At 42.0% G+C, this 24883-nt stretch overlaps 2 protein-coding genes across 4 annotated transcripts; one reads left to right on the top strand and one right to left on the bottom strand.

Moving 5' to 3' along the window:
- The first annotated feature begins 2891 nt into the window (after window positions 1-2891).
- Window positions 2892-16673, top strand: LOC100845799 (calcium permeable stress-gated cation channel 1). Of its 3 annotated transcripts, none has more exons than XM_010233588.3 (12): window positions 2897-3344; window positions 4928-5258; window positions 6538-6684; window positions 7456-7591; window positions 8425-8526; window positions 9109-9228; window positions 9359-9439; window positions 9918-10258; window positions 11319-11564; window positions 12438-12762; window positions 15243-15476; window positions 16194-16673. In XM_010233588.3, the coding sequence occupies exons 2-12, from the start codon at window positions 4945-4947 to the stop codon at window positions 16452-16454; spliced, it is 2307 nt and encodes a 768-aa protein (XP_010231890.1). In that variant the 5' UTR covers window positions 2897-3344; window positions 4928-4944; the 3' UTR covers window positions 16455-16673. The 3 variants fall into 3 exon arrangements, with proteins under 3 accessions (XP_014754833.1, XP_010231890.1, XP_003569164.1); XM_003569116.4 differs by having other exon boundaries at window positions 2898-3344; window positions 4918-5258; XM_014899347.2 differs by lacking the exon at window positions 15243-15476 and having other exon boundaries at window positions 2892-3344; window positions 4918-5258.
- Window positions 16674-21182: 4509 nt separating this feature from the next.
- LOC100845492 lies at window positions 21183-24773 on the bottom strand. Its single transcript, XM_003569115.2, has 3 exons — window positions 24391-24773; window positions 21993-23291; window positions 21183-21667 (listed from the first exon to the last, which is right to left on the bottom strand). The coding sequence occupies exons 1-3, from the start codon at window positions 24571-24573 to the stop codon at window positions 21440-21442; spliced, it is 1710 nt and encodes a 569-aa protein (XP_003569163.1). The 5' UTR covers window positions 24574-24773; the 3' UTR covers window positions 21183-21439.
- Between the last annotated feature and the right edge of the window lie 110 nt (window positions 24774-24883).

Raw genomic sequence — 24883 nt, 5'->3', positions numbered from 1 at the left:
CTGCGCAAGTGTGCGGTGTTGTGAATTTTCATTGGGTTGCAAGTTCGTCGTGCGGCGACGAATGAACAGCCGGAATATTTGTAAAATCATACAAGTTATCCTCGTTGCTTTCTGAGAAGATCGGACCATCCTTATCATTTCTGATTTTCGTTTGCTTATTACGAGGTAATGCATGAGGTGGGCGTGAACGACGCTGCCTCAAGCCCACCTCGTCGCGTATGGGTAAGCTGATCTCTGATCGTGGATTTGGTCTAACGATCTTATCCTCTTAATTGCTTTCCTTTTCCTTTTATTTTCTTTTATCTCATAGCCAACAGCGGATGGATGCATGGCCTTTCTTCGTAACGTGTATATGATGAGCCTGATTTGCTAATTAATTCAATCATGCTAGTATGCATGCACGTCCAAGGTTTGCGTGGCTCCCATACGTGCCATCGATTGTTTTCTTTTTTACTTAATTGATTATATGGATGCATGTGTAAGTCATTTTATGGTTCACACGCGCACACACATATGTATTATTCGAAAGGATTTAGCCTTCGACTAAAATATTGATTATATATTTAACCTTAATTATGATGCCATGATATTTTGTGTAACGTCAATATTTATCCCACAATCCGATATTTTGTAAATATCTCCCTTTTTCTTGACTGAGTGATATAGCTCACAAATAGGACCCGTCGCCATCGGCGGCATGTATGTTCTTATATTGGTTCATTTAATTGGCCGAAACACATAATTATTTGGCGATATTTTATTACCTCATCCGGAGTTTAGCCGTTATAAAATACATTTTTCATTTTATTATTTTTAGGCGCAACGCCTAAATCAGTGTCAACAGGAACGCCAGATCCAAACGCAAGGATGACAGATCGGGACGGAGGTCCACGGATCCGTCCGGGGAGCCACCACCACAACCACCATCGTGCTGCAACCACCACCGCCGGATCCGGACACAGACAGGGACCTCTAGGGAGTTGCCCGCCGAGCAAAAAGGCCCCGCCGCCGCCATCACCGCGCGGGCTTGCCTGCCGGCGACCCCTGGCGGCGGCGAGGGGGAGGAGAGGACCTGTGGACGGGGTTCTACGGTGGTTCCCTGGCCGTCGCCTCAGAGAAGCGACGTGGGGGCCTTTTTGTCCGGTCCCTTGTACGAGTGCCTCTTCATTTGCTCTTCTTTTACTCCATAGTATTGCGAATCACAATTGATGCAAAGAACATGTTTGACGGCTTAAGAGGGCATTGAAGTCCAACCAAGTTGTAAAAAATGTATTAACATATATACTTTCTCGGTCCAATAAAAGATGTTTCAAATTTGTCAAAATTTGGATGTATCTAGACATGACTTAGTGTATAGATGCATTCAAATTTAGTAAAAATAAAATGTTTGACTTATAATAAATACCCTCCGTCTCATATTAAGTGACTCAAATTTGCTCAAATATGGACGTATCTATGCCTAAAAGAGTCTAGATACTTGTAATAAAAAGTCACTTAAAAAAATATAAGATTTCTTATCCAATTAAAAACGCAAATCATCGTAGACCTGTAAAAGTTTCTTGGACGAGAAACACTATTATTTGTCATGCTGTACCTATACCTATACCTATACTTTGTTCCGCGATTTTGTCCCACCGTGCCCACTACCTCCGATGAACACGAGTCTAGGACACGTGGATAGAGGGGAAAAAGCTTGACGCGATGAAAATAAAAATGGCAGTGAAGCTGGAGCGCAGTGTCGCCCCTGCTGCATGCACGCATCCAGCTGACCCGCGGCGGTCAGAAACACGTCAGAATCGAAGGAGCTCGGCCGGGTTGCAGGCAGGCAACTCCGCCATTTTCTGCGGCGGGCTGGCCATATACACATGCACGTGGTGTTTTTCTTTCTTATTATCCGTGAGCGCTGCGCGGCTCGATCGGCGCCGTCCACGTCTGGGCGTCCTACTCGGTGGAGCCCCCCGCGTCAGGTGCTTCGCTGCTCTCTCCGATCTGGGGTTGATTTAGACAGACACGCGTCGCCGTAATGCGGGGGCTGGTAATAGAGTGACGAGCTCAAACGACTGACTGTGAGCGACAGAGACTTGGCCACTTGGGGGCTGCGGACACGGACAAATGTGTTGCCGACAGTTGGGACGCATACGGGCCCTGCTAGCTTCGGCGCCGTTTTTTTTTCTTTTCCCAAGAGTATTCAGCGGGCAGTGAATGTCGCCGTGTCAGTTTAGTGAGTAACGTACTAGGATGGTGGATCAAACAAGCTGTGCCTTAATCTGGTTTCTGGGAATATTGACAGGTGCTGTTTCATTAATTCGTAAGCGCATGGTTCTCGAATTATCGTAATCAATTGCTTCAAAAATTTATCCTAATCAAGTTATACTTTAATGAGCGGACGTGTTTACGGTGGTACGAGTAGACTGTAGAGGCTGATTAGCTGCCAAGCTTTACCGCTTCCTCTTTACTCACAAATCGAACGAACATTAATTAATATCTGATTTTGTTGGATCCAGCACATACGTGGCTCTCTCCAATCCAAAAAAAAAAAGGAAAGCCCATCTTTTGTTCCGCGTCCACGGCTGGTCAGAATGGAAGGAAATCTCTCTTTTTTTTGGAAAAGAATGGAAGGAAATCACAACCATGCCAAAACTGAAAAAAGAAAGGGAAAACTTACCGTGAATCCCACCTCCAAGGTCCAAGCAACATCAGCAACCCTGCACGTCTCGTCCTGCACGCCTCCCACCGACAAGAACAAGAGAACAGACCCTTCTCGGCTCGTGGTAGTAGCCCGGACGCACGCCCAAAGCGCAGCAAAACTGTCCGTTACCGGCGGCGATCCACATCCACGTCTACGTCTACAGGTGCCACGGCCTCAGCGGCGTGGGGAGAAGGGAAAAGTCATAATAACTCCATCGATCCACCCAGCCGCCAGCACAGCACCGGGGAGCGGGGACAGCGGTGGCAAGTAGTAACGTCTCCCTCGCCGTTTTCCTTTCCCGTCCTCCCCCCACGCCGAGTCCGGCCGAGAGGCGAGGAAAGAAAGGGACTCACGGGGATAAAATCCCAATCCGGCCTATAGGCGTCGCTGTACAGCGAGCACTTTGCACTAGGAGAGCGGAAAGCACTGCCCGCATCAGTGTTGAGATATCCAGTCCAGCCGGCGCTTCGGGGAGGAAGACGAAGGGGGAACGAACCGGTGCACCTGGAGGACGACGGGGCACGCCGGCGGCCGGCGTCGGTGGGTGGGTTTGCGCGCGGAGGACGAAGGACAGAGAAAGGAGCAGTTGTGTAGTACGTTCTTGGACTTGGTGGAGTGGTTGCTCTGCTTTTTTCTCTCCCCGGTGTTCGTGGAGGTATGTACTGATCGTTGTTGCTATCTTCCCTTTCTTCGTTTGATTTGCTACGCTTTGCTTCCTTGGCACCGGTTTCTCGCTCGCGGTTGGTCAGATCTGGCTCTCCTACTGCTCTACTCGCTTCAATTTCCGTGCATTCTGGCTCTCCTGTGCCATCCATCGTCTCAGGGAGACATGTATACCGGGAGTTAGCTCTGTTTTCTTTGGCTAATTTCTGTCCCGTTTCTTGCGGAGGAGCCAGAAATAAAGCATTTATTTTGCCAAAATAAATCACAGGGGAAATGCGCCGTTCTGATTTCTCAAGTCGTGGTCTGTGCCACCGAAAATAGTCCGCTCGTTTGTTCAGAGCCTCGCGCCGCAGCAAATTTGCGAAACGGCGACTTCTTTTCAGGACACTGAATCATAGCGCCAAGTTTTTGATATACAGTACTGTGCTCTTATATCATGCCCCGCTAATGAGAAAAGTAGTACATGAAGCGATTTTAGCTTCCATCGATTCTTTTTTTCTTTATTATTTTGCTCTTTCTGAATTGACAAATTAAATGATTGAACTTTAGCAACTTGACCTGCCTAATGCGGTAATGCCCCACCGTTAAGATTTCCGATCTTACCTTCTTCTCGAGTGCTGTTCCAAGACTACCAGACGTTTCCTGATGGCATGAATTTATTCAAAGTTACGAGCTTTTGCGCTGTAACGGGCACACTGCTCGTATTCCGCGCTTAACACGGGTTTTATTATTGTTTAAGCTACTCTCACATGGGCCAATGATCCAAGCAGGAGTACCATCCAAACGTTGATAGCGTTTGTTTTCATCGTTGGAGCCAGGATATCTGCTTTGATGCTCTGCAGGTGGTCAATTGCTAATAGGCACAAAGTAGAAGGATTCTTCTAGTCTATTAAAAAAAATTCCCATCTGTAGTATTTTGTGTCCTGAGGTTGATGGCCCAAAGTTTGCTATTCTCCATTGAGCATCTTCTGTGCAAATGAGTCGGGCTTGCCAGCACTGGAATCACATGTGATTGGACTATTGTGACCATAACTTCATTTCTGTAGCTATCATATACGGGTGTTATCCATATCTCAAAGGTAAAGCATGGTTTGTGGTTTGCCATGTTAAAACTTAAAAATACTTTTTGTAGTTGTTTTCGTGACCATCTTCACAATATTAACTTATGGATCAGCATGCTTTAAGTGCTAACTTCAATCTGTTAATTCTTATTACTGTTTTTCTTGACACATCTTTGTGCCAAGAAAGGTCAGCATTGGATCAGACATTGGTGATGTTAGATTCATACACATATATTTGAGCCCAATTATTATGCGGAGTACAAAGCTTTATTCATCTTGTGGTTACACAAGAATCGAGCTGCTTTCCTGCAAAAAAGAAGGAAGAATCGAGCTTCAGAACCAAACTGAACTTAGTAGCATGTGAAACTGCTAACATTATTTCTTGGTGGTTCAGTCTTTACATCCGTTAACCCAATATTAAGCGTTTTTCTCCCTTAATGTTTCATTTTCTTATTGACATTATACGCTTGCAATCTTCCTTACATCTTACACTAACATCTGTAGGAATTCGCAGAATTTGTTTGAACAACTATGGCTACAATTGAAGATATAGGTGTCTCTGCAGCTATCAACATACTGAGTGCCATCATATTCCTGCTAGCATTTGCTTTCCTCCGGCTACAACCTATCAATGACAGGGTTTACTTTCCGAAGTGGTATCTCAAAGGTGCAAGACAAAGCCCAAGCCATGGTGGTGCATTTGTGCGGAAGTTTGTAAATTTGGACATGCGGTCATACTTGAAGTTCTTAAGTTGGATGCCTGCTGCTCTCCAAATGCCAGAGGATGAGCTTATTAGCCATGCAGGGCTTGATTCAGCTGTCTATCTGCGAATCTACTTAATAGGGTATGTAACTTACATTTCATATATTGTGTATTCAATTCCGAATATTTTTGTTTGTTGTATCATTTTCATCTCCCCAGCTGTGCATCAATAAGACATATCTCCTAGTTAATAATAATTGTCACTGGCAAAGTGCTTAATTTCAGCTTGGGCACGCATGTGCATTATTTTTGAAGTGCCAATTGTGGAGTGAACAGTATATTCTGTGGATACTTAATGCATTCCACATCCAATATTCAACGCACTCGGAATACCACGAAAGGGAAAGGAACTAGTGTTGCGAACGTTGCTGAAAGCTTTTACAGACAGATTCAGTATTAGCATAACACCCTGGCCCATTAGTGTCAGAGGCCCATGTGTGTGGTGGGATCAGTTCCACATGGAGAGTTTAGATAGATTTGGACCGGCTTATACACCCTTGTGTTCCCAATGCAGCACCCCCAGGTTACCCCTTTTATCGCGAAGCAAAGACTGAAATGTAAGAGGGGTGTTATGTTACTCCCTCCGATCCATAAAAAGTGTCGCCCATTTTATAAGTTAGGGTCTGGCGCAGAGGTGGGGTGGGCATTGAGAAAATTTGAGCCAGGGTATTATAAGTTAGAGCTAGCATTTTGCTCTGTTTGATTTTATTTTTCCAATTTATCCTATAGGTTTGCAATTGTTGTAGTATTTCCTTATGAAAAATAGTTCTGCAAATATTAGATACCACTATTGTTTAAATAAAACATCTAGCTTCCAGTGTTGAAAATATCCACTTGTTTCAACGAATTCACCTTTTGTTTACTAAACATTTTAATATTGACCTACTTATTAATTATATTTCTGTTTCCTCGCGAGAATTGTTTAGACAATGCAAGAGATCTGCTTGTTTCCTCACGAGAACTTGTTTAGACAATGCAAGAGATCTGCTTGTATATTCATTAAGATAGAAACACGACCCTTCCCATTGAACCATGACAAAGAGACCCTCCTCACTGAACTATGTGCAAGGCGCGGATACAACTTGTAAGCACGAAAAGGAGCACACCACCACGGGAGCTCGTAGACCTGACGGCTTAGCCCGCGAGAACTTTATTGTGTTCTATTGGTTGTATGTTTTCAGTGTTCCGTCTTGTTCTCTATGTATAGAGTGCATCATAGGTAGCTTAATTTCTATGTTTAGAGTGCAGCATAAGTATTCAAATTGTTGGGCCCATGAATGGTTCTGCTTATCCACTGATTGATGTCCAACTCCATTTTTTTGCTGAAGCAACACTCACTAATCATTTTCCAACCTTTGCAGGCTTAAAATATTTGTTCCAATTACAATTCTAGCATTTGTTGTTCTTGTTCCTGTTAATTGGACCAATGATACCCTAGAAGGCATGAAGGTAGAGCACAGTGATATCGACAAACTTTCAATATCCAACATACCTTTTGGATCGAAGAGGTTAGTGCTAGATGAATTCATTTTTAAATGTATTTGCGTATTCCTATTTTTTAAGGTTGCTTTTGTGCTGATACCGCAAATTTTCTGGGAAGCGCTAGATAGTGAATATGTGCCAGTAATTGATTAGAGAGAAAAAGGTGCTAAAATGCATGCGTCAAAATGTAGTCCAAAGTTCAAGATGTAAAAGTAAATAAAATAAATTGCAAAATATGAGGTACTAGAGTAAGGTATTGGAGTTAAAGATGCTAGGAGATGCTAGGAATTTATCCTAGGTTGAAGTCTTTAACTCGTGAGTATCATTCATTTCGAAGCCTAAGTCTGTACGAGTATCATTCATTATCCTGATGAGTCAGCAACAGCTTGAGTGACATGAGAAATTGAGAACCTTCCATATCCTGTCAAACTATGCAAGAACCATTAAATTGAATTACAATGCCAACATAGCATAACTTTGGAATTGTTGTCTGAGTCTCCCAAAGACTCAAAGTGAATGTTAACAAGTAACTTCTTCAAAGTCCAAATCTTTATGAGTATCATTCATTATCCTGACAAGTCAGCAACGGCCTGAGTGACTTGACAACCTTCCATGTCCTGTCAAATTATGCAAGGACCATTAAATTGAACTGCAATGTCAACATAACATATACTAGCAGCAGATTGGCATTGTAGCATAGAACCATGTAGAACCTGTTCATCGACTTTGGAGTTGTTGTTCGAGTATCTCAGAGAGACAAAGACTCAAAGTGAATGCTAATAACTCTTCCAATGCAGGTTTATAGCTCACTTGGTTATGGCTTATGCTTTCACATTTTGGACATGCTATGTGCTGTTGCGGGAGTATGAAATAGTCTCAACAATGAGATTGCGGTTTCTTGCATCAGAGAAACGCCGCCCAGACCAGTTCACAGTATGACCTTTTTGCACTCTAGATTCAATATTTTTGTCTCTAATTATAGATCTGCAAATCGGCATTTTGTCTAATACAGTAGTACTCCTTCCAATTCGAAATGTCATATTGCTGTATACTCCCTACATCTTTAGATTTCATATGAAATATATTTTCATAGTATCTTGAGTTGACACTATGAATGTTGATAGTTTTTTCTATAAAGTTTGATCAAACTTCAAAAGGTTTGACAGTGAACAAAAGTTATACGCCCTACATTTTGGAACGGGGGAAGTATTTTAAAGGCCCTTTGATCACAAATGACAGAATTTATATGTTACAATGGTTCATTTCACAATGAATCTAGTGATACTGATTTAATGTGTATAATCTTGATAAATATTTTGTGACATGGATCCTAGGACTTATTTGCAATTGAGGGAGTAGGTATGACCCCCCCTTTTTTTCCCGGTAGGTAGGAACTTGAATATATGACATCTTGCTAGTGAAATACAATTCTTAGACAAGTCATTATGCTTGAAAGGTTTTACTAATCGGCATTATAACCATAAAATACACAATCTCGAATAATTATACAAACACATTCGCATACCACGCCGTTATGTTTCCTAAGGGATTCTTTAACCACTTGGTGAAGCTTCAAGTATAACAGGACACAAAGACAACCTAACTCCCTAGTATGGTTACATTCAGATAAACAAAGTTGAACATGGCTATTTTTTTTAATCGAGATACATTAATTTGAGAACTCGTCTCTTAAAAAATTAATTGTTGGTGATCAAGAGGATTGTGCTGTTGTTGATATGACATGCTTGACCAATGATAATTTGTAGGTCCTTGTGCGGAATATACCACCTGATCCAGATGAATCAATTGGAGAGCTTGCGGAGCATTTCTTCCTTGTGAATCATCCTGATCACTATCTAACACAACAGGTAATATTTACATTTTTTTGTGAATTACTCCCTCCGTTCCATAATATAAGGCGCCCACGCATTTCGAGGTCCAACTTTGACCATCAATTAGACTAACAAAATGTGAATTATGTGTTATAAAATTATACCACTAGATTCACATCTGAAAAATGTTTCCAACAGTATAATTTTTATAATACATAATTCACATTTTGTTGGTCTAATTGGTGGTCAAAGCAAAATCTTGAAATGCGGCGTGCCTTATATTATGGAACGGAGGGAGTACCATGTTCGGATCTTTATATTTCTTTATAAATTTCATATATGCTCATTTTTCTCTACGAACCTTCTGTCTGTATAGTTGTGTTGGTAGAAATTTGTAACTAAAGCATGTTCTAGCCATATGTCACTCATTTCTTCATTGGTGTATATAAATCTTATCTTTTCTCAAATTCAGATGGATTTCTATTTGAGTCCAAATATAGTATTATTAACTGCTTAATATAAAATATAAATGATGATTAGGTACTTTGAATCTGGCTTTACATTGCAAAAAGTTACCAGTCATGTCTTATTAATTTAACATGTTCTTTTTCTTTAAAGGTTGTGTACAATGCAAATAAGCTTGCTAAAATGGTCAAAGAGAAGAAGAAGATGCAGAATTGGCTCGACTACTATCAGCTGAAGTATGAAAGAAATACAACTACAAGGCCTACTGTTAAGGTTGTTCCACCATAACAGATAATGTTACGCTGTCTACTTTCCCAACATAAAATTTGCTGTTTCGATCAAAATAGGAAAACGTAAATGTTCTCTCTCTAATTCTTTTCTGTTCATTATAATCATGTTGTAGACGGGTTTCCTTGGATGTTTTGGTTCCAAGGTGGATGCTATAGAACACTACACATCGGAAATTGAGAGGATTGAAAAGGAAGTAAGTCCTTCTATGATTCTATCTTTGTTGCTTCTTTCATTTAGCTTCATTCTAGTGTTATTTTGAAAATAGTATGCTTCTGCTGCCTCCATTTTTTTAAAACTTCGACCTCATACATACATGACTAGCTGAATTACTTAACTAAGATCTATCATGGAAGTTACTTCTATATCATCATATTTTAAATATCTTTTGATATCGTACTCATACAATATGAAAGAAGCACAGAGGTTGTAGTAAGTAGCTTTATATGCTATTTTAACTGAATCACAGGTTCCTGTTATTTAAATACATGAGATTTCTGTTCTTGTTTTTGCATTTGATAGTGCTGGTAATAATTTTACTTCCGATTCCGTTGTACAAGTAAAGTATTTTATTTCATATTGTTAACGTGTTTGTTATTTTTAAATAAAGTATATCTGCAGTACCTTAGACTGTCAGATTCACAGCCACTTACAAATGGCATTTACTTATTTAGGAAGCTGAAGAGCGTGAAAAGATTGTGAAGGATCCTAAGTCAGTTGTGCCAGCTGCATTTGTTTCCTTTCGATCACGGTGGGGTGCAGCAGTATGCGCTCAGACACAACAAACCAGTAATCCGACAGTTTGGTTAACTGAGTGGGCTCCAGAACCTCGTGATGTGTACTGGGATAATTTGTCTATTCCAATTGTTCATCTTACAGTTCGGAGGTTGATAATTGCGGTGGCATTCTTCTTTCTGAACTTCTTCTATGTGATTCCAATCACGTTTGTTCAGTCCCTCGCAAATATTGAAGGGATTGAGAAGGCAGTTCCATTTCTGAAGCCTGTGATTGAAATGTAAGTATGCCTCAGCATGTTATTCTCCTGGAAAAATATTTTCGGCCAGTTCTACAGTAGTTAATCATTCCTAATATGGATAACAATGAATATGATTGTGTATCGGTGTTTGATGATAATAATCTAGTGCTAAAATGATGAAACAAGAGTATATGGAAAATTCCATTTGAAAATTGATGGGATCCAGTTGTGAAAATAGGGTCTTTTTTTACCCAACGCATGAAACTCTACATGTAAAATTAGAGACAGATCCAACAGAAACTTCCAAATCGCAACTTTCTGGATGGAGGAGGTTAGCTAAATTGACCTCTGGAATTTGTGAAGCATAAAGGAGGAAACTTCCAGGGATGTGGTTCTGATTCTAGCTTTACCTGATGTTTTATACTACTGCAAATAATAGATGGGTCAGTACATGTTCAACAATTCTAGCTTTGCCTGATGTTTTATACTGCTGCAAATTATAGATGAGTCAATACATGTTCAACATGGTATGTATTAGCTTTCCATTGCCACACTGTAGATGAAACATATTGTTCAGGCTGTTGCTTTAGTGGAATCTGTACGGGGTGCTGATGCGTAAGTAAGTATGCCACCATTTTCCACAGAATAGTGATAGAAAAAGTTGGCAGATCATGAATGGTTCCCTAAACTTGCTTAGTTTTGTCATCTAGGTCCCTGTGCTACTATACTTCCATATACTCACCTCAGTTTCAGAATACTTGTCCTTTAGAACACTCATCAATTTCTTTCAAATATTTCACTTTAAACAAAAGTATATCTGTAGACATTATGAAAGTATATTCCGTGATAGGTTTAGTAGTATCAATTTGAAGTTTTCAATGTGGACAGCTCTATTTGATAATCAAGATATAACAGTTTGAGCAAGGCAGTGTCTAAAAGACAAGTATTTTCAAACAGAGGGACTGATTTTTAACTTGGTCTTTAATGTTGACTTTACGTCTGGCAAGCAAGTTTACCTTTGATGTAATTTGCTCCTGTTTCTTGTATTTGTTGGCATTTTTGAAGATCAATAAAAGTTTGTTCTTGAACTATTGCTCAGGGATACTATCAAATCATTCATCCAAGGGTTCCTTCCCGGAATTGCTCTGAAGATCTTCCTTATACTGCTCCCAAGCATATTGATGTTTATGTCAAAGGTTGAAGGATTGACATCAGTGTCTTCACTAGAGAGAAGATCTGCATCTAAGTACTATATCTTCTTATTCTTTAATGTGTTTCTGGGAAGCATTATCGCTGGATCTGCTTTAGAGCAGCTTCAAAGCTATCTTCATCAGTCAGCAAACCAGTATGTCCTACACTCCTATTTGTCATCCCATATATTGCAATATTAATCTATTATCTTGTCATATACTTACCATTTAGAGAAGATGTCATAATGTAAACAGAAGTTGACAATCATCCAATATCTCCCATTCAGCTCAATGGAATGACTGCACTCAAACAAGAACAGATGTGATCAGATATCAACTAATCATAGACTTTAACATGTTACTAAAAGTCAACCATGGCAAAACAAATAGATATTAATGCATTTTTTGACGGTAAGCTCCATCTCTTTTTGGTTTTAAGCGTAGTGCTTATTGGGGTACTTAGAATATATTTTTTGGGGTGAGTACAAGTACTACCACCAAATCGAGCTGTTTTGTGTACTCCTAATTCCTAAAGCCAACACGCTATGTGAGATGGTGGGTCAATTGGAATATTATTTACGGCTTTCTTCGTGTGTATACCTATTCTGTATATTACAGTTGGAAATTTTGGCACGCGACCAGCGATATTAATTGACGGGAGAGTTGAGTACTGATTGGCATGAAATACTTGTACCTTTACTGGTCGTATCTTGTAATTTTTTATACTAACTGTACATTTAGACATAATATCTCTTGAATTATTTCGTGTATATTTTAGATACTAAGTCGCAACTTTAGAAATAGACACAATATCCCTTGACTTGTATGGTATTGGTTTTTTCGGAACTGGGGCTCAACTTACTAGAGTTCCCTTTTTGGTTACTTACAATATGTTGCTGTATATTCGCTGTCTATTATTAGGTTTGATGGCCTTCCTATTTACCTGACATATTGCTCAGTTCATAATCATACCAATAAGTCACATTGTTCTCCTTTTGAAACTGTGTATCTGTTTGCTTCTTTTGCAGAATACCGAGGACAATAGGTGTAGCAATTCCAATGAAGGCAACCTTTTTTATAACATATGTAATGGTTGATGGTTGGGCTGGAGTAGCTGGTGAAATATTGAGATTGAAGCCATTGGTAATCTTCCACTTGAAAAACTTTTTTTTGGTGAAGACCGAGAAGGACAGAGAAGAAGCAATGGACCCTGGAAGTATTGGTTTTGATTCAAATGAACCTCAAATACAGCTCTATTTCCTACTTGGTCTTGTATATGCGGTGGTTACACCATTTTTGCTTCCGTTCATATTGATCTTCTTTGGGCTCGCCTATGTGGTCTACCGCCACCAGGTAAGATTTGCTGAAACAATGATACTTTCGATGTTTGGCATTCTTAACATAATTTTGATGCACCATTCATCTGTCAATATTGTGTTTCGAGGTCATACTACAGCCTACATTTACAATTGATGTATTTTTTTTATAATAAAAGTAGCACACCGTTTTTGCGATAAATGAACCCATATTGAATAGCGGGAGCTATCGCTAGCTACAAGCTATGGCACATAGCGGAGCTATTTGGGGCTATAGCGCTAGTTGCTAACATAGCAGACCATTGGCCCATTACTTATTATTTTTGGTCCAAAAAAGTTATAACTGCACTATAGCTAGCTATTTAAAACTGTGAAGGGGACAATACAGTTTTACTGTTGTATTATATTATATTGGATTTTTTTGTGGGTCATATCATTTTATTAAAAGAATGTAATACAATTTAGAGCACAGGTTATTCCACAGGAGACAGGACCCCAAGGCTATAAATTCGTGAATAAGTCTGATATAGAACATTAACCTAGTAGAATCAACTTTCACTCGTTTACTAATCCAGTTAAATAAAAACCTCAACTACCGTAGGGAGATACCTGACTTTCAACCATTTACGCTCTTCCAGTAACAGTGGGTAGGATCTTTTCAAAGTGCATTTATTCATTTAAGGCGATTATAATGTTAATTTTTATGGGTGATAACAGCAGGTCATATAATTTTATTAAAAAATATAATACAATTTTACAGCAAATTATTGCACAGGAGACAGGATCCCAAGGGCTATAAATACGTGAGTCTGGCAGAGAACATCAACCTGGTAGAATCAACGTTCGTTTGTTTGCCAGTCCAATTATATAAAAACCTCGACTACTGGAGGGAAATACCTGAATTTCAACCATTTATGCTCTTCCAGTAGCAGTGCGGAAGTCTTTTCAAAAGTGCATGTGCTTAAGTCCTTAATTATAATGTTCTTTTGTTTCCTTGTCCTATTGCTTCAGCCTATTATTGTATTATATACTAGCAAAGAGCCCGCACGATGTTACGGAACAACAAAACGTAGAAACACACGTTAAACATCTGGTATTACACAGAGTAAATACTTGAATATGATTACAAAACTATGATTCAAGAACATTAATTCCAAGTACTTGAAGCCACCCGCAAAAATCAAAATCACATATCTGGTGGCCTATCAAACCCAATGGTATCATATTTCTTATTTCTTAGTTTTTAAAGAATTAATTTGTCATGATGTGATGCCATTGCGGGACTACAAAATTTCAGTAGCAATGTTACACAAAATTCAGCTTTGCATAAGTATATATCAACTCCAAAAAGCATTTGCATTCAGCTACAGTCATATATCAAACCACGGACCACAATAGGTAACTGAACGAAAGAAATGACAACCAAAATCTACTAAAGACAGTTATGCCATATTATAAAAAATATGGCATAGAGAAGCATGATTTAGAGAGGACCTCTGTTACACAAGATCATTGGATTTTTATTGTTGCACAACTGGAAAAGAAGAATAAGAAGCCGATGAGACCTGGGCAGCTGGACCAGCACAGTGCAACAAAAATTGATTCATGTTCTTTCACGTGTCTGCTAGACCTGGAGACGCCGCCGCGGTGTTCTCTCTTACTCACAACCCTTCTCCAAACCTGCATCTCCAAGCCATTGCTATGCATCTTCCAATTCATCCAAAACCTGAAACCGGCATCTTTAAGCCCTGTGCTGCTTCCCCGAATGATTTCTTGGCGATCAGCGGGGCGACGGGCTTCCATGAGCCTGGCCGGCGGCCGGCGACGCCACCCACAGCCTCCCGAATCGACGTCCACTGACCCTCAGGTAGTCAGGTTCCGCCCATTTGCTTCCGTGTGGCGAACGATTCTGCGTCGCTGCGCTTCCGTCATTGACCTCTTGCGACCCACCACCTGGCCTGCGCCGCCGCTGCTTTCGCGTCGCGTGGATCGCGTTGTTCGGCGAGGCACCGGTGGTTCTGCGCTCTCGAATCTGCCCTTCCATCACCCCACGCCGCCGCTTCTCTGAGAAGAATTGGGGGTTGGAACCGCTGGCTCGCATCCGCAGCTGCATGGGGAGAAGTGAATCGGGGGGTTTGGTTTCCGGTGGGCATAAAAGTCGGGGGATCTGGTGGCCTGGGACCGCCCGAGGAAGGGGGGAATCTGCGACGTCGATAGTGTTTGGATCGGACGGTGTACAGTAAGTGAACGGTGAGACATGGGTAAACTGTGTGTTTATAGTAGTAGAGATAGTATATTTATAAATTGTTCTCTTCAAAAGTGATGATTAAAATAAGTAATACTCCCTCCGATCCTAAATTGTTGTTGAAATATTACATGTATTTAGACGCTTTTTAAGAATAGATACATCAATATTTGGGTAAATTTGAGTCAAGAATTTAGGATCAGAGGGAGTAACATGTTCCGTCTTGCTTTATGTTTGTTCCAAGGTTTCCTAACTTGAGATGACACTTTCAGATAATAAATGTGTACAACCAAGAATATGAGAGTGCGGCTGCATTTTGGCCAAGTGTTCATGGACGTATAATCACAGCATTGATCATATCGCAGCTCCTTTTCCTTGGATTACTGAGTACAAAAGGCGCCGGCCAGTCAACACCAGTGCTCCTTGTTCTTCCTGTAGTGACCTTCTATTTCCACAAATACTGCAAGAACCGATATGAACCAGCTTTTGTGGAATATCCATTACAGGTAGCGCTATTTTGTAATATACAAGTTCACAGGTTGCATCTAACAGTTAACTATACCAGCTTATTGTTACCAATTTACTCGTTATGTTATTCGAAATGAACAGCAGAAAAGCAAACTCCGTAGATCTCATTGAGGAACATCATGATTGGTCCAGAGTGGCTTTATTTAAGTTCTGTCCCAATTTGAGCTTAGAAGGAAATGTAATAACTTGGTATTGTCCACCAGCAAATAACGAGATAAGGGACTCTAATAAACATATATGTAGTAAAAATGTTCTCCAGTGTTGCTAAGATGGGGTAATATTATGGTGTGTAGCTACTCCTTACATAGCAAGAAGTGAGATGGAAGCAGCTATTCTCCTTGTGTTTTGCATTGGGAAAATACAGTGCACTTATCTACTGTTGTCAGGAAACCAAAATCCAGTTTAGGATCAAACAACTCTAATAAAATTAAATTTTATCTCCTTGAATTGTTTGCCAAGGTGTTAGATTCATGTTTTGGTTAGAGCACCATACCTGCAAAAAATTGTGGATGTTATAAAAAAGAACTTTTGTGTCTGACCATGTTACTAGTTTCTAACATAAGTTGAATGATAATACAGTTTGTCAGAAAGAATATTGCTAGTTTCATGCATCCAGTGAAAACTCTGGACACCTGCTCTAACCTTTCGTACCAAAAATAACTGCTGATTAACATGGTTCTAATTCTACTTTCCAGGAGGCTATGAGGAAAGATACACTGGAGCGTGCAAGAGAGCCAGGGTTTGATCTGAAAACATACCTGGCGAGTGCCTACATCCACCCAGTGTTCAAAGGCGATGATGACGACGAGAAATTCTCCATGGCTGATGAAGTGGAGGCGGACCAGGTCCTTGTGGCAACTAAGCGACAATCCAGACGGAACACTCCTGTCCCGAGTAGACACAATGGCTCGGAATCACCTTCCCTGCCTGAAATTGTAAATGATCAACGACTATGATAGAAGAGTGGCGTCGTAGGTCTGTAGTTTCGTATTGTAAATCGAGTAAAGAGTACAGTGATGCGTTTGGGTATCGCTTGTTTTACAATAAGGAGCAATGGAACTGCCAATGTTAATTATATACGCACAAGATTCCTTAGCCCTGTGTTTCCACATGTAAATCTGTCGGTTTATTACTGCGAAGTAGAGCAACTGGCAACCAAGCCTTTTTTTGTGGTATCTTCCGACGTAAACTGGCGAATGACTCTTTGGTTGTGTACATTTCCGAAAGGAAGAATTCAGAAGATTTATAGTGGCATGGCACTATGACAAAAAAAAAGGCTAGAATTTATTTTCTCGATTAAACAGACACAATGCACAAAACACACTGTTAGTAAGATCTCTTGGAATCACACTTTGAAAGAAGACATGGTGCTTTGAAAAATTGAAAAAGAGGTTAAAAAAGATAAGAGATTCAACTCCCAAAATTACTATATTTCGTTTCCTACCTGTGGGTTAAAGCGAAAAAACTTACTATAGGTAGGCTTGGGGGCTGATTCGTGCGCACAGTTTGGTACGAAGAGATGAGCAGCGGAGAAGTGTGGGACAGAAGAAGGGCAACGAACGAAGAGGAAGAAGAGGGGCCGCTGAATCTCTGACAAAATTAACCCCAAGCTTAAAGAAATTTGAAAACTGAACTTGACGCGAAACTAATTTACAAATCGAACTCTTTCGCTCAGCGCCTGCAACTCGGGCGCTATCATCTGAAGCTCAGTGCCACCTACTTAGGCGCTATGCCCCTGACAGCGTGGTGTCCCCGGGGTATAACACCATTTTAATTGTTCCAAATTAATTGAATTTTTTACTGTAGGTGTATAACACCGTTTTAAACTTACGCTAAAAATTTCATTCAGTTCGGACTTCGTTTGGCCTTTGAAATAAATTATAAAAAGAACAACACCTGTAAATACAAAGTTAGATTGAAAATCAATCAGGGAGGGGCATAACGCCCAGCCTCTAGGCCCTATGGCCCTCAAGGCGCTAAGCTTGCGCTGGTGGGCCGGCCTGGCCCAGGGGCGCCAAGCTGGCAGGGGCATAGTGCCTAAGGAGGCAGCATTGAACTTCAGAGGATAGCGCCCGAGTTGAAGGCGTTGAGTGAAAGGGTTAGATTTGTGAATTAGTTTCGCGTCGAGATCAGTTTTCAAATTTCTTTGGACTTGAGGTTAATTTTGTCGATTTTCAGGACCAACGAGATGAGATTGACGACAATGAGGCGTCGGCGTACTGGTGGCGCACCAGGCATTGAGACAATCCGTTCAGACTTGATTGGACTGCGGCGGAAGAGGAGAAGGGCGAATGGGTGAGGGCAAAGCGGTAAAACCGAGATGGTACCTAGCTGGTATCTATTCCTGTTGTGCTAGCCACACTATGAAGCATCGATGTGTGCACCTAATTAATTTACTACTCCCTCCGTCCCATATTAAGTGACTTAAATTTGTCCAAATATGGATGTATCTATACCTAAAAAGCGTCTAGATACATGTAATAGAAAATCACTTAATGTGGGACGGAGGGAGTATGTTACATTAGAGATAGTGATTACCACTGAGAGGAAACAAAAAATAGTATTTTTCATTGGTCTATTTAATGTGACCCATGTGACCACCTCTCTCTATCATTCTCTCTCTAACATTTTTGCATGTGACATGCTGACATCTTTTTGCATGTAAGTGTAACATATTATTTTTCATCTTTGTACCATCTCGTTTGCGAGTACATCTTGGTTCATGAGAAGTACTTATCAATTTGCAGTACATGGCGGAGTATGAGAGGTATATCAAAGTATATAATATGTACACAATAGTACATGACAAATACATCAAGGTACATGAGAAAAATATCATAACATTTATATGCGCACGAGATGATGTGAATCTTTTCTCCTAGTACATCAAGGTACATTAAGGTATACGACGGGTATATCAAAATACATTAAGATAAATGCCGGGTACATCAAAATACATAACAAGTATCTTTTTTCAAAAAATAATAGTTTTGGCGTACCGTTTATGAATGAGAGAGATAAAGGTGTTAGAGAGAAGAGAGAAATGACAGATAGATATGTGGGTAAAATAGGTGTCAGAGAGAAGAAAGAGATGAGAGAGAGACATGTGGGGAAAGCACGTGCATGTGTAAAAGAGAAAAGAGAGATGCCAGGAGATTAAGGACATATGTAAATTAAAAAAGAACACATGGCAAGCTAGCATGGTGGGGTAGATTACACCCAAGGTATGGGGAGAACCGGCGTCAAAGAGGGTACACGCATAATAATGCAGAGGGAGGGAGAGAGACAAATCCAGTAAACCAAATTATGTATAACTAGTGCGTCTGTGTTTGAAAACACTCTAATAGTTTAAAAAAACTAAAAATAAATAAGTACATAACAACAACATGTCAGTAGATTTAATCTTCAGTTCAAAATTAAACTCACGACTTGAGAAGTAGAAAGGAAAATCATGGTATGAATAGTAATTAATTCAAATCAAGTTGTGAATTGATCTTGTAAGCACTATCATAGCTGAATTTATTATTTTTGTTTCTCGAGTTGTGGCTTGAACATGAAATTTTGCAATATAATTGGGCAGATTGTGTCCATGCATGCTTTGAAGAAGTTTGAGAAGTTTTGACAATATTTAGGGTTATTTTTTAGGTTGGGTGTACAAGTTGCACCACAACTCTAGGCACACCGTATATGTTCTCAAAATGAGTGAGGGCGCGAAGGGGTGCTTGGGACGGAGACGAGAGAGAGAAATGGCACAAAGAAGGGGTCTGGAAGGTCGCATCTTAAGCCTGCATTTTCTAGACAAAATTTTAAGCCTACTACGACTATACTACCGCGTTGTAGTTAGTCCATCAAAGAAGTCATGGAAAGAAGAGTTGGTTAACAAAATGATGAATACAAATATAATTGAAACACATCTAATGTGACTTTGCATATGTTTAGATACATGACAATTACTAAAAAGATTATCAGTGAACTCAGCAGCGTCTATGTTGTTTGTGCTAGTCATTAAGAGACGATAAAATAGTAAATGGAGTGACGTGTGTGAGCCCTCTCAGCGCTTTCATGTCCTAAACCAACCGGATATCCACTGCATACACAATAGGCGCGATAACAAGCACTCTATTAGTTAGAGTCGAGGGCAACTTTTTTTCTCTTGGGATACGTCCTGGTGCCGTAGATCCACTTCCAACTTTCAGCAGGTGATGCTATGAATAAGGATGCAAGCGGGATCTCGCTTAGGCCCCGCTTCTAATTCAATTTTGAAATAGTCTAGACATATTTTTACTACGAGTAGAAGATTTGGAAAATGAACTAGAAGCAAGACTTTTGCGACATCCCTTTGCACCCTACGTCCCTAACTATGAATGCAATTGTTGGTATTTCTCTCCTTCTGCTTGCGTTACTCATTTGTTTACCTGCTGATGCTCTTGTCTTGGGCAACATATCCTATGCATCCAGCAACTTTTTGTATCCCTGCATTCATGGTTTGTCAGCCCTCTGATGAGAATTTCACGTTCAGAGTTGAAACATGGCCTAATTTGCACATAAACGCCCGCTGGACACTTTTGCCATGACTTTGCAATAACCCCCTTGAACCCTTCGACTTGTCATCTCAACACTCGAACATGGTGTATTGGTGCGAATTGCAGGCTTGCAGCCTTGCATATCGCTGCGGCGCCGCCGCTAGCTGGGGATTGAAGCGCTGACGCTGCCGGTCGGCACGTCGCCGCCGCCGCTAGCTGGAGGTTGATGGCCTCCCGCGCCACCACCTCCGCCGCTGCGTGTTCAGCCGCGCTAGAGCCTAACGCTCGCCACTTCCGCCGTAGATCGCAGCGCCGCCGCCTCCGATGGAGCTCACCGCTGAGTCGCTGACGGTCGCCGCACGGACGCATCCACTGGCCAGAGGTCGACATGCCTCACGCCGCCGCCGATTGACGTGTCGCCGCCGCCTTCGCCCCTGCGGGTTGCATCAACCGCTGGCGCTCGCTCTGCCGCCGCAGCTGCAGGTCCCTGAAGCCGTTCTCCAAGGTCAAGTGGGTCGCACTGCGCCGATAGAGTCGACCGTGAGGCTGCACTGAAAGATGGTGCGGCTCCCGGCGACGGACTCCATGAGCGGAGAGATCCCGAGTCCTGACGGACGGCGGCGCGTGCGATACTGCGATGCAAAGACTCCAGGGGCAGGAGGACTGCTGTTAGGATCGGCCCGCAAAAACTGATAGCGTGCGCATGTTTCGCAGGTGTTTAAGTGCAAAATAGTTCTCATTAGGAAACCATACGGCGATCTGGATCCAAAAGCTGAGGAGCAGCGGATACACGGATTCACAGAAGTCTCGGATGCACAGGATACGTTGCTTGTTATTAAAGATGTCCAACATGTTAACTGGGCAGTTCTCTTATGTTAATCAATGGTCTGGGCCGAGACCTTCGAATTCCAGTTCGGAGAAAAAACTATCAAGCACCAATCATTCGGAATGAATAACCTGACCCTGATTTGGCTAAAACAAACATTGCCAACGCGTATGCACGGTCTGAATTGTAAGAAGCATCTTGACCTACATAATCTCTTTATAGCAAAGGAAAAAATGAAAATGACCGGACTCTAATGGAAACGTCGATAGCCTCTTGTCATTTTCTGCTCAGAACCTTCCTGAAATGCCTTAAAAAAATGAACACAAAGCCTACTCTTGCAGTAACATTCACCAGTCTTAATAATGTTGCTGATCTTGCTACATCGAATTTGTAGAAATGGTTTCAGAGAAGGGGAGGGGGTTACGAAACTGTTAATCAGGGCAATGAAGGTTATATAAATAATGCGTATACAGATTCTACAGAAAGACACAAGCCAATTGGAAACACCACAATAATTCTCCATGAAATTACCACACAATTGGAAATGTAACATATATGCAAGTACAACGGTGAGTCCAGTGGATTATAACACTCAGCTCTTTTGATGAACAGCGATTGCATGAATGTCCATCTCCTTCAGCATGACTGACCGCCCACAAGAGTCGCATGGTGCAGTCCTGGATCCGCAGATACTCTCATGCTCGCACATATTTCGAAGCCGGTCTCGAACATCAAGCGGTTGTCCACCGGCCTGAACCGTGTCGCCACAAAATCGACACACAATCAAGCGGAAGGGGCAGGTTGAGGATTGGTGTTGGACCTACCATTGAAAAACAAAGCAAATTACTAACATCACCTTTAACTCAAAGAAAGTGGAAGAAGCAAAGAGCATCAATATTCTCTACCATATGAAGAGTAAGAAACATCAGATATGCAAGTTGACTGCTGAAAATAGACTGGTGTTGAAAATGTACATATAAAACTACTATCATGTAAAATATGTGCGCAAACTAGAAGAGGTGAAAATAGATGCATACACAGGTCATGCAAGATAAATATGTTTTTGAAACTAGGTAGAACAACTGAAAACTTCATACTGGTAAGGACTAAGGAAAAACACGAAAATACGAGAAGGCAAGGCATACCATATCTTCCTTTTCTAGGACTACCCCACAGGGGCAATGCAGCGGCTCATGGAAAACTTTCATGTGCTTCTCCATTTCTCTCTGCTGGAATGCTTGTCCACACTTGCTGCAATGCACATGATCTGCTGCTTCCTCCTTTCGAAGAACAACACCACACCCATCATGCATGCAAGCAACATTGTGCCTCACGCAGTATGCCTCATGAAGTACTGAGGTTCGGCCAGATACATGACGTTTGCAGTTCTTGCAGACCACTGAGTCACCATTGACAGTAGATGAGGCACTAGCTTGCTCACCAATCCTTTGGCTACTGATAACATCCTTGATAGCTACAGAAAGTTGGAAATTTGATGTTCCCTTGAAACCATAAACTCCTATACTGTAGGTACCACTCACCAAAGTTACATCCCTGGGTTTAAGTATAAGAACCTTAGATCCCATTTCATGAGAAGACCACTCGTGGCGGTGCTGAGTTGGGAATACTAAAGGATGTCTTGATACATAAATATCAGTGTCACCACCACTCGTATCAGCCTCTATCTTAACCTCAATATTGGCATGTCCAGAAGCTACTTTCTCACTGGTACCTTCTTCAACATAAAATTTGTAGTACCTAAACTTTCCTTCTTCCAAAACGCCAGATTCAACTTTCCCAATTTGAAGAGGCACAAGCACATGTTGATTCTCTTCATTGTCCAAAACTGAATCTGGCCCCTCAATATCAACTTCAACATCTGTCTCCAGGACAGAAACACTTGATGCAGGCTTCAACTCAAGAACCCTCAACTTATACTGCAGCTGTCCGTAGTTCACCACGACAACATCATTTTCAGATAGCGTTGCATGATTACGAAGTGCCGTTTCAAGGACAGCTCTATGGTTAGGGAGATCTGAGAATCCGACTCCTTCCGGCTTCAGTTTAGCATATGTCCCTTTGGGCAAACTGGCATACCTCACCTCAATCAAAGGAACATCTGGGATGTCACTCTGAAAAAGATTATTCCAAACATGCGGTGGTAGTTCAGCAGAGCCTTCCCTCGCAGTGAATTCAAGCACACCACAACAGGTTGCCTCCTCTGGGCCTTGATACTGAGAGGCACCTGGAACTCTGTCCCGAACTTTGGACAGCCTGAAGTACATGGGACCTTTATCCAGTGCTCCTTCATCAGACAACTCCTTGAAGGAAGACGGCGGCAGCTTGATCTTATCCCCTGGACCATCATATCGCAGTGCTTCAAACATGTGTGAAAATGAGATCCCCTTACCCAGTTGCATCACCTCTTCCATCTTCTGATCAGCCTATCAGAATATATAAAAACTGTCGTGAGCTATGTTGCATGGATACGTCCTAGACCTGCTGTATCCGTGCAGAATACGGCACAGAACGGGGATACGCGGAGATACGCCTGGGATACTCGTGTTTCCCGATTAGGCCACTTTTACGAATAAAAATAATGAAAAACGGCTGGGCTACACACGGGACATCAACAGGCCTGTTATTACTGGCTTGACAACCCATTAGGAAGCCTATCCGCTTCTCACCCACAACTGCACGAGTGCACGACTCTACTCGCCACCTCCCAGTTGCAGATCGCGAACGCATCACAGAGTTCTCCTCACCGGCCAGCTCGCCTTCCCATCTGCATTCTGCAAGCGATCAAGTCCAGTGCCCATCTCAATTTTGTCACCCTGTATAATATAGCATACTTGTTGTGTATTTTTTAACTTTTCATATATATACTCGCCGTATCCCCGTAAGTGAACTTTTAGAAAATGCCGTTTTCCCGTATCCCCGTACCGTGTAACATCAGGAGCACCCAGCGGATCACAAGGTAAACTAGACGCTAAAAAAGACAAGTATAAACACGTCATGAACAGGAGGTATGCTAGTTAGAGAATGGAGGAGTTTTTTTTTACCAGTCGAGAATGGAGGAGTTAACATTTGAGAGAAACCCCCAAAGAATTAACGAAGTGGCCAGGAGTTGGAATCATCTCTTTCTAAGAAGGGAAAGGACACGATTGTGCAAGAATGCAACATATCCCATTCTGTTTCCCTTTTTCGTTTTTCCCTTGGCCGGTTTTGGGACCAAATGGAGGTTTTCCTTTCTGGGTTTTGGCGTCCAATCGGGGAGCAGGATACACGTCAATTTACCGATCAAAGAGAAGTTAAAAAAAACTTTATCAAGAATCAAGCCCCGAAATGGAAGGATCACCCCAGTTTGGGGAAACCATCAGGTCAATTAGGTGTCGTCCTAGCACAAACGAATGCCTAGATGTAGTCATATCGAAATACGAATCGCAGATCGATATCAACCACCAAACAGGACAGGACAGCAGTCATCGGCGAGAGGAGGGTTAGGTCGATAGGAGGGTTAGGTCAGGAGGGGGCGGCTGTTACCTCTTCCTGCGCGCGGGCGGCGTCGAGGCGGCGCTCCCTGTTGGAGGCCTCGAGCGCGTCGCGGCGGCGCGCGGCCTCGGCCTTGGCGCGGCGCTCCCGGTCGGCCTTGGCCTTGGCGCGCTGCATCCGCTCGCGCTGCTCCCGCTCCAGCTTCTCCCGCGCGCTCCTCAGCTCGAAATCCATGTCCGATTGGCCTCGACCTTGATCCGCCCGAATACGCCTTCTCTCCCTCTCCTGTTCTCAACCGTGTTTGGGGGAAGGGAGGCTCCGAAGGCTATATGGAGGAGGCACCGGGTCGGTGGCGGCCGGAGGGGGAGGAAACTTCTGGAGACCGCGTGCGCTGTGCGGGCTGCGCTGCGGAGGGAGGTAACGTAATTGAAGACGCACGGCCACGGCGGAGCGGGCCCGTACGGTCAGTGAAAGACTTTTACTCGGCCTCTATCACGCCAGGACTAGTAGGGTGGTGTGAATCGATCTGCGGAGAAGAGGCAGC

The sequence above is a fragment of the Brachypodium distachyon genome, chromosome 2 (assembly GCF_000005505.3).
Source record: "Brachypodium distachyon strain Bd21 chromosome 2, Brachypodium_distachyon_v3.0, whole genome shotgun sequence".
Taxonomy (NCBI): Eukaryota; Viridiplantae; Streptophyta; class Magnoliopsida; order Poales; family Poaceae; genus Brachypodium; species Brachypodium distachyon.
Note: the sequence above shows the minus strand (reverse complement) of the source record. Positions and strands in the feature narration are given on the sequence as shown.